This window comes from Phaethon aethereus (assembly GCF_964289735.1).
Source record: "Phaethon aethereus genome assembly, chromosome: 19".
Lineage (NCBI taxonomy): Eukaryota > Metazoa > Chordata > Aves > Phaethontiformes > Phaethontidae > Phaethon > Phaethon aethereus.
Window position 1 is genome coordinate 6,501,445 of NC_138595.1, and position 10,767 is coordinate 6,512,211.

Consider the following 10,767-nt stretch of genomic DNA (forward strand, 5'->3'; position numbering starts at 1 on the left):
TCACCACCAAGTAATCTTGAACTCATAGATAGGACGCTTGCAGTAATAGTGATTTATCAGGTGTTTATCACACACACCAATACACTGATGATCCACAGTTATCCCTCTATCAGACAGGTCTGTCACAATACAGTGCAGAAGATCATATACATCAGCTACAGCCTCCCAGGGGCCAAAAGATACATCTACTTCGCAATGGTGTTCAAATAGCTTTGTCTCACTTTCACTCCTTTCAAAACGCAACGAATTGAAATGTGGGCATTCATAGGGAGTGATGGGCATCTCTTCTTTGAAGACACAGACCTTCAGTTTTGCAAATCTTGCTTTTCTTTGCATAGCTCTAAGCTTTGCTATTTCGATTATGCGTTCCAAATGATCTAAAAAAAAAAAAAAAAGTTGAAAATAACAATGAAGCACCTAGTAAAGGAAAAAAATGCAATTATTTCATGTGAAAGCTGTAACTGCAGTGTTTAACAAGTTATTCTTAACATAATATTAACAGAAATGTAGCTAGATATATAGTAATTAACTACTATGTATCTATAGATATAGATATAAACTATATGCCCAAGCTTATTCAACTCCAGGTCATAACAGAACAAATGCAGAGGCAGAGAAACCTTCTCATTTAATAAGCCTTGCATGTTACGGCCTAGATCTTGCTCCCTTTTAAGACAGCATGAAAATCCACATCCTTGGATACAGCAGAAACAAATCTGACGTGGAGACCTCAAAGACGTAAAGAGCATGAAAGGTACATAATAAACTTCTCAAATACAATGGAATTAGTTGGAAAGCTGAAAACAGATCTGATAGCACCATGTATACTATTTGAATCACGCTAGAAGAAACAGTGAATACCACTTTGTTTATTTACCTTTGTAATATGGCATTAGGCCCAGGAAAGCTTGTCTAACTTTTTCTCCTTTAAGAGGCTGGATATCCTCTAGATTGTCCAGCAATGGTCCTATGGAATAATACTGAGCTTCCTTGTAAACTGACCTCACCCGTTCTCTTGGTGGCAGGTCACCAGATCGTAGAAAGTTAAGTATGTCGCTAAAAAAAAGGGCAAAGATACTGTTAAGTAACAAGATTCCACCAGAACTGCTGCAGGTGGGAAAGAAAAGAAAATGCTGGATATTCATTGTTCATTCTATTGAGATAGAAATCCTTATGCTTAGACAGTAACTGAAGTAAGTGTGAGTCATATTTCCAACATATGTTTTTAAAAGCATTTGCCATGTTCAAGTTTCCAGGTCATTTCACATTTTGCCTCTGTTAATGTCAAAACTCATTCAAAAAAATACCATCCTATTTTAAACAAAACGTTCAAGGTGGAGTAACCACTTAAAATAGGAGAGGACACGGTATTTCATGGGAAAGAGATCCCAGTCACTGTAAGTTAAATTTAGGTCTGTGACAAAATAATCTTTTCCATTTTCCTGGAGATCATATGCATGGACATTTAATCCCACACAGAACCGGGATTCTAGCTGAATGGATGGTGTATTTGCGAAGGAGGTGTTCTCTTCACAGGATCAGGATCATATACACTTGTACTATATATTATAATACTAATAGTAACAAAAAGGAGAGAGAACATTTCCTTGTAGTTTTGAAACACTGTTAAGCTACAAGATTTTTAACAAGAAAGAAATCCCTTTGTAAACATTAACCAACAAAATTATTATTGACCATTATCAAATAAAACAAGCATTACCGCAATCTTTATTAGAATGTCAACAGACACAGAAAGTGCTAACTTGGCTCTCTGTTCCAGCCATATTTTCTATTCATCACATGAATTGATTTTCCTACAAAGCAGCAGGCGCTTCCAAAATGTCAAATGTAAAGAAACAATTATTTTCCAATAAATATAGCGTCTTAATCTATTTCTGTCCCAGATTATGGTACAAACCAAATGTGCTTTGAAAAATAATTCAATCCTTCTCTGTTAAAGACATTAAGGAAATAGCTACAAAGGAGAAACAAGAAATGTAAGTTAAATTGCGAAGTGTACTTTGGGCAAAGACCTTAACCCATGAACATTAGCCCATGAATACTGCTCACCTTTTCTAGCAATCTCACATCAATTCAAACAGAATATTAGTAGATCACAGTTAGTTTAAATAAAAATAAAACAAAAGCTAAATACATAGGAAGGAATCCTGAAGGTGAAGGAATATGGCATTACCAGCAAAAATAATTTAAAAAAATTATTTGAGGGTTGTGCTTTTTTATCAGTTAAGTTATATACTGTTTAAACACTGAAAACACCATACTTTCAACAGTTTAAGAAACCTAGATGCATTCTTCCCATTCCCTCTTTATCATAAATACTGTAATATCAATCAAAAAAGCAGTGTTGTACAAAAGAGCTTCCTATGAAAAGCAACGCCAAATACAATCTTTTTTAAAACATCAAACCAACTTGATACCTTGAAAGGACGTACTCTAGAGGAGACAATGCACAAATTCAAAACATTGTTGTTCTTTCCCATTGTAAAACTTAAACCCGTACAAATAAAACAAATAGGTTTTTAATTGCAATATACTCTTCTCTTGAGATGTTTTGAAGGCCTGGATGCCAACCAGTCACATTTACCTAATACACAAATACGATTTAACTAGGAGGAAAAAAGAAATGCTCAAACTTACTTTTCTTTAAGAAGAATTTTCTTCAGTAACACCTTTTTAAAGTATACTACTGAGGACACTGTACATACCCAAAGTAGGTTCCATCTCTGTCAATAAAGTATCTGCCTTCAGCATCTGTTGGAATATAGTGTCTTCCACTGAACATAGCCGCCAACATTGTGTCCTCATAACGTCTCAGTGTTGACAGTCTTGTTGTAAAATACATGCCTCCTACGTTTAGCGGAACAACTTCTGGAAACTGCAAAAGCAATCACATCATCAGAAATGAGCCTCTAGTCCTTTGCAGACACATTCAGGCCAAAAGGGTTACAACTTCTAGAAGACACAGCATATAGTCTTTGCCACTGTGACATAGTTTGGTCCGACAAATGCTTCCTTCCTGGCCCGCTGCCACAAAACAGTGAGGTTCAAGAGTTAATACCTTGAATACTTTGGCTGGCTTCTGGGTGTAACCAGTAAATGTTTTCATTTTAGTTGGAAATCTGAAACAGTGGTAATCACTCAGCTTTAAGACCAGATATTCATTAAAAGTATGAATGCCTCTTCTTGGGTCTTTTGGGGAAAGAAAAATCAAAAGAAACACCACCTGCCTGCCCTTCCATACACACACACACAAAAAAAAAAGATAGGTAATCTCAGGCCAACCTTGGGACTCGCACTCAGTTGCTACTCTACTGGTTCCTTTACATCACTATACTATACCATACTACACACTGAAAAAAACAGTGATTCTGTATTTACATTAGGTTTACAGCAGGCCTATAATCTTAGTATCACACCTTAAAATGCCTTAGTACCAGAATAAAAACTTACTTGTCTTTGTCAAGTCCAAACATGGGTGGAAATTCTGAGTAATGCTGCAAAGCTATTGAAGTAAAATTCAAAAGACTTAGCTTTATTCAACCATTTAGCTACTAATGGAAACTGAACTGAATATCCATAAATACACCAACAAAGAAATCCTGAATTCTTTGGCACCTGAGCAGTACGTGCTGCAATAACTGGCCCTTACCAGATGAACAGTACCAGAGAGCTCTTACCTGCTGAGGCAGCAGAGGTAGTGCTTGTCCTGCCTGGGTTGCAGTAGGAGTGGCTGGCTCTTGGAAATCATCCTCTGCATCTGAGCTCGACATGGCATCATCCGGGTTTCCACTCACTTTGTTCTGCCCCGTAACTACCACCATCCCTCTGGCTCTCGTAAGCAGGTCTGCTGGGTAGGCAGCCGTGGCAATGCTAAATAGGAAACAAGACCCAAATTACTTAGGCACTCTCCCCACCAGCTGCAGAAGATCACGTGGCAGGCAAGGCACGTAACTCCCCGGCTTTACGCTGCTAATTTACAATGGCATTGTTATTACTGGGAAATGAATCACAGAAGGATGACTATTGTGCTGAGAAACAAACTCAGAGAGGGCTGCCTCTGCAGGAATGCAGTTTGCAAAGCTGTACCAAGGTCCTACAGTCACGGAGCCCCTGCCAGTGGCTGGGTAAGAGACCGGCATCCATTGGCTGCGCAGTGCAGTGCGCGATTGGCTCCGCCACGCTTTTGCAGCAAAATGTCATTTGCTGGGTGAATTTGGGTGGCTGCTGTTCCACCCCGTCCATCGCAATAGGCCATCTGCAGAAGCATGTCCTGAAATGCACGCTCTCATTGGCCCTGTGCACTGTGCAACACCCCGGACTCCTGCTCTCAGCTAAGCTCCCAGTCTATCACCTTCAGCTGCAAAAGCAGATCAGAACCTGCTAGGGACAATGACACTGTAAAGGCTCTCTCCTCAGTTCTAGCATTTCCTGTGAAATGAGAAAATTGAGCTTTCTAACTAGAGAAAACAGCCGTTTTCGTGCCCACTGCATCACATCATACTGTACACACACGCATCTGATATGCATTTCTTTAACTCCGTGTATTACATTGTGCATGTACTGCTAATTATCAATTTCCTTTCCTGCACAGAAAAAAATGCATAGCGACACCAACTACAATACTTTCACAGTCCATCTTCATTCAGAGAATGGGATGGACTAACAATAGGCTGCATTATAAAAATAATAATAGAAAGAGCAGAGTAGGAAAGACTAGAGACCTTGCTGTTCTCTTTACACTGCATTATGTAAAAAGTACCTCTGTTTACAGGATTGTTATGGTGTCTCCAGTGGCATCACAACATCCTAACCAAAGACAGAATACTACCGGAGGCTTTATCTAGCTCTCTAACCCTGCAAGCTCCTTCTCTCAAATCACTGTAAGATATAAAAAAGAGAAGGAATATTTGCACGAGCACATCTGGTACATTTTTTTAGTGACTAAATGTTTCATGAAGGTTGCTTCCAATCAAAATCAACAAGCAGAAATGACATAAAATTTTAATAGCCATGATTAATTATTCTGCCTTACCAATTCTGCTAATACAGTCATTAGGCACATCTTCAGGCTCTCTGTAGATCTTGGCTCTTAAAGGAAAAGCTGCAAGTTCAAATTAACCCAGACAGGATTGGGATGCTCCTGGTCAAAACAGACACTCTTTAGAGCTCTAAATGGATCAAAACCTCCACATTCTGTGCGAGTGTAAATAGCCGGCTTTCACCAAAACTTGGAAGTGAATTCTAGATCCTGTTTAACACCTTAATAAACCTGGATAAGTAGGTACTGTGAAGCTTCAAAAATTTCTTTTGAAACACCAGCTTATTAAGAGGTTTGTCTCAGCTCAAGATAGGTATTTCTCTTCTCTACAGTTCAAAAGATAGACTTTCACTTCATAATAATTTTTCCACCACAATGCATATGCAGTACAATACATAGGCAGATAAATAAGGATGGAAGGGTTTCTCAATGTCTACACACTATCAACAATTCTAATATTTGTCCTGAAACAACATTTATTTTGACATCATCAATTATCAAAACAAGTCAACTATGCCTCACAGATAAAGAACATATACAACATAAATGAAATATTATTTTGGTAGGGACAAAAATTTGGTAAACAGATTATCATCAAGAAGCAGCTTGCAGAAACTTAATTTATTAGATGTATAGTCAAAATCGAGTGTGAGGCTGTATTTACCGTCAATGTATTATTTATAATGCTGTTACTTGAAACCAGAGCTTTGACTGCTGTATTTCCAGTTCTCTTAAGACTATTCAAAAGAACTCAAGACTGACCAAAAATGTGACCTTCAGTTGCCCACATTTTTGAAGAATGTCCCATAGCTTTCACGTAAGTGGAGTGTACTCTGAATAAAAAAAATTCAGCTGCATTAAGTATATCGGAATCAGGGACCACAGAATGTGTTCATCCATCTGGCACTGTACCAAAAAGGCTCTCTTCCCCAGGGTTTGAGAAAAAGGAATTCTTCTTCCTCTTCCATAATCCTCCTTCAACATGACACCGTGGTTTAGAAAAAACATGAAAGAGGATAGGTTAATTATGTTAGACTCACGAGTACTAATCTTCTTTTCTATTGGAATGTTCACACAAAGCAATCTCCTAAATAGTGAGGTTTAGCATACAAGATCTCAGCCTATAATTAGTCCAGGATTTCAGGAATAAGATTTGTGGCAGTAAAATGAAAAGATTGATCACTGACGAGTTTAACCTGTTTTTTGACGTTCATTAAAAGGTAACAGATGTTGCTCTCTTGGTTTGCTTCACTTCCTGTTCATCCACAGACATGGAGTAATGAAACAGTAGTATGCTGACTGGAGCAGAGAGTCTTCCTAAAAGAAAGATATAAGCTAATCACTGTCAAGTTTTCTGACATACCATCTTCTACATTTTGGTTCTCTTCATTTCATGAGCAATATGCATCCATCTGAATATCCTCTTCTTGCCACTTAAAGCATGTACAATAATTATTAACTAGACACAAAAATATTTCTTTGTTAAATCTCTCATTAAAGTTACAGGATTTGTTTTGTTTATTTGAACTAAGTAAATGCATCCATTTCATTTTAAAATAAGCCTAAGGCCAGATCAACAGATAATTAATGAGAAGACATCACCAATAAGCAAAATTATTTCTGAATCAAATATTTAATTAAGCCATATGTCAGCACCACCCAACACTACCAGAAATACATCCTTCCAGTTTATGAGCTACCTGTCATTTAAATGGCAGAGATTACTTCCCGGAGCTTTGTTATCGACAGCTCAGGTACTGTCTCACATACATACACCAAAGAAAGCTTACTACATGAACTGGACCTGCAAGTTTTGCTTCCTTCCCTAGGGAATGACAGCAACACTCAAGCTGCACCAAGTTTTTCAAGGCTCTGCTGTTCCCTCAACTTTTCCAGATCAGTTTAACCAACTTTCTCTTAAATACCTTCTGAGGTTACACTGGTGCTGGCAAAGTTACATACCTATAAAAAAGTGACATCATGATTACAGAATCAAAGTCTTTATTATCAAGGTACTGACATACTGAATCCATCATAGGAGACCTACACAAAGTGCTATTCAAAGCCAACTGATTGGAACATGCTTGTTTCAGCGAGATACCAAGCAGATTGCTAGGAAAGCTCTCCCTTTTTCAAGAGAAATTGTGTCCCTGTGAGGATGCAGAATGAGATGTGATTTAGCAGTCTCTCCATACCATTCTTCAAAAGACTCAGATGATCAAAGGTTTGCATCAACAAAGCAGGAAAAGATACGGCATCCAGTTAATTCTAATGAATCTGTGTCAGAACAGCAAGAAAAAATCCTGAAAAAGGGCAAGGATTCCTGAGCTGCAGTAAACTGTATTATATATTTGACTATAAAACTCTGGACATACTCAGCATCTCTAGTCAACGCAGAGAAGGGATACTGCAACTTAACTTTTGCATCAGAGAGCCAAGACACACTGTATGGGAGGGTACGATGGGACCCTTCATCACCAGTGACCTTCCTGGGTAGAACAGGACAGTGGGGAGGCCTAACCGGAGGCTGCTGCATGACCAGTGGATACTGGCTGCTCAGGCTGTACTTGCTGGTTGCAGCAACTGCCACTTTACACGGAATTTCACAGCATGGACAAGCTTTTATAAGCTTGAAACAGCTTTCCAGTTTCACTGCCATGAACCATGGCGGCTTCATCCCATTTGTGGACAGGGCAGCACAGTCCCAGGCAAGCTTGGAAACTGAGCCAGGCTTGTGGGTAAGCCTGGTGTCGAGCAAATTAAATATATTAAATAGGCAGTTAACTATTAACTGTTGCTTCGCGCCTTACTAGATCCTTCTGAACAGCCCAAACGTTAACAGAGTTCGCCAGAAAGCGCCCGCAGATGCGGCAGTTGCGACAGGCCCAGGCCGAGGTCCTGCCGCTACCCCGCCGGCGGTCAGGCGGCGGCCCGAGGCAGGGCAGCGGCTCCCCGCTCCCCAGCGGTCACCAGGGACTGCCGTGCCGTTCTCCCGCGCTCCACTGACACCCGCCCGATCCCCGGGCCGGGCCCGGGCAGCGCCTCAGCCCTGCGCCCGCGCGGTTTTCCCGCCCCTCACCTGACAGGGTGCCGGTGGTCGGTTAGCGGTGCCGCCGCCGCGCCCATGCCCCCTGCCGGACCGCGGGGGAACCACCTGCCGTCGCGGCTTCCGCGCCTAGCCCGGCGCCGCGCCGCCCGCCGCCACATCTGCCGAGAAGGGCCGTGACGGGGGCGGCGCCGGCTCTCCCCCCGCCCGCCCCGGCACCCACTGCCCCGCCGCCCAGGAGAGGAGCGAGCCCGCCCGCCCTCACCTGCTGCCCGGCCTCACCGGCGGCTCCGGAGGCGGGGGGGGGGGGGAAGCGAGAGCGGCCGCCGCGCCCTCGCGTCACGTAGGGCCCATCCGGGTCCCGCGCGGGCGGGGCCGGGGAGCGGCGGGAGCCCCCCACCCGCGCCGCTCCCACAGCCGTGCGTGGGGCTGATTTTGCTTTTTTGCCCCCTCATCTGTGAGAAGAGACGTGGCATAAGCCATCCATCAATTACCGCGCCGCTAGCGAGCTCTCCTCGCACCAGGCCGGGGAGGCCCCGCGGGCAGGCGGCCGGTCCCCGCCGCCCCAGGCAGCCGCCTGCCAGGGGCAGCGCTGCCACGGCGCTCCCCAGGGAGCAGGCGAGCGGCGGCAATGCCCCGTGTTGGCACTAGGGGCTGCTCCGGGTTTACTTTTGTCAACAACTGTCTGCATTTGCTAAGGATTTGGTACATCTGTACCGAACTGTAAAATTAACTTGTTTCCTGAAGGCACTTAAAGGTTGTTCAGAGGGAAACCAAAACTTTCAAAGCGTAAGAGACAGAATTTGTGGAAACACAAGCATTTCGGAAAAAACTCTTCTCAAAAATCGGTGGAGAAGGCTTGAGGCCACCTTCAGCATGCAAAGAACCACTGAAGGGCCAGAAAATAAGGCACAAAAACCATCTCAAAAAAAACCTTACTTGAATAATCGTGTTCCACATTGACTGACAGATGCTCAAACCTTGCGGATACAAACTTCTCAGCAGTGTTTTCAGAAGCAGTTTCACCCCAGCAGCACCTGTCTGAACACAATTGTTTTTGAGGAAAAAATTCAACAGGCTAAACATTACCTACTTTTTCCTGCAGTAAACAAATCTCATGTTACTCTCATAACTCTCAGTAGGATGCTCTAACTTACTTTTTCCTCATCACCCAGATATTAAAAGCTAAAAAAATGCATTCTATTGCAAACCTTAAAAACAGATCCAAACCCAGGATATTAGATCATATCTTCCATCTGAGCAATACATCAATATCTTGAATTATTTAAATCTTAACTCTGAGCAAACACATTAATAAAAAAAAAAATCACATTTAAAGCATTTATTTTGAAAAATAAAATACAAATCATTGAATTCAAGATCATTGAATTGTAATTGTACATGTATATCAACTTCTTTTAAATAAAAGATATTTAACAATTTCCACAAGTGAATAAAACGAACAACTGTTCCACCAAAAATCTTTTAGGACAAGCACAGACCACTCTTGAAAGCGTCATACATTTAAAACCAAACTGCTACAGAAAAAAAAAAAAAAATCCGTGAAGATGGAATTTTGTAATTAAGACAAAATAGCAATTTTGGAGACAGGCATTACTTTGCATTTTTTAAAACCCTAAAAAAATAGTTGTGCGAATGTAGTATGGTTCTACATTAACATCATTGATCTTTTTTTAAACAGGTTTACATGCGCTCACAACAAAATTTTGAAAACAGTATGAAAGAAATGGGGGAGAAAGTTCGGAAAAAAGCAGGCCATGAGCAGTACACCTCACTGATCTCAGTGGGACAGTCCTTGTATGATCATTTCCATTGAAAAGGCAGCAGTCTTTTTTTCTAAAGGAGAAGAAAAACAAAAGTTATGTTTGAGCTTTCAATGTAATATTCTGGTTTTAACCCTGACAACACTGTGTAATTACAAATCATGCATAATTAAGAGTAATCACTGTTATCTCAGTAGGTGAAAAGTCACTGTCAAGACCAACTAACCCACTAAAAACCTTCCGGTAAGGAATGTGGCTGCCTTTTCCATCATTTATCATTAGAGTTACTTCTTGAAGCATATTTAGATATAAAAGAACTACATCTGAATTTCAACTTACATTCAAAATACTTGTGAACGTGGGCTGCATTTACATGCTGAAAGTCTCTCTTGTTACAATGTCCCAGTGGTAGTTACCACTGGGAAGTTAACAGTTGGGTTCTCAGAAACTGGACAGGAGCTTTAGGGAGAAATATTGTAGTTTTAAATGCGTTTTTCAAAGAGATAAGGGGCAACATGAAGTAGATGTTTCGGTCATTTTAACGTTGACTACATAAAAAGATTACGATTTCCCTATCGATTTCCGAATGAAGGTCTGCAATTAATCTTTGGAAAACTTTCACACCCATTATTTCTAACTGGTATGATGCTTTTGGCCATATTAAGGGCTAGAGAGCAAGCTATATTTTTGGCCACATATAAATATCTATGCAGGGTATACTTGTGTGGCTGTTGCTTTTGGCTACATTTAAACTGGATGCATTTTGCTATCTTTTGTTGTCAGGCTAGAATATTTGATAATAGGGTTGACAAGTAAATTTTGCACCATTCATTTGGTGACTAGTCTGGAATAAACTAAGTTCCCTGCACAATCTTGCC

At 41.1% G+C, this 10,767-nt stretch overlaps 1 protein-coding gene across 1 annotated transcript; it reads right to left on the reverse strand.

Annotated features, from left to right (window-relative positions):
- On the reverse strand, positions 1-3,956 carry KCTD7 (potassium channel tetramerization domain containing 7; the record flags this gene model as incomplete). The annotated part of the gene is made up of 4 exons (XM_082008474.1): positions 3,699-3,956; positions 2,727-2,896; positions 878-1,056; positions 1-377 (listed from the first exon to the last, which is right to left on the reverse strand). Exons 1-4 carry the CDS (start codon positions 3,840-3,842, stop codon positions 1-3), a joined length of 870 nt encoding a protein of 289 aa, XP_081864600.1. The 5' UTR covers positions 3,843-3,956.
- Positions 3,957-10,767: the final 6,811 nt, after the last annotated feature.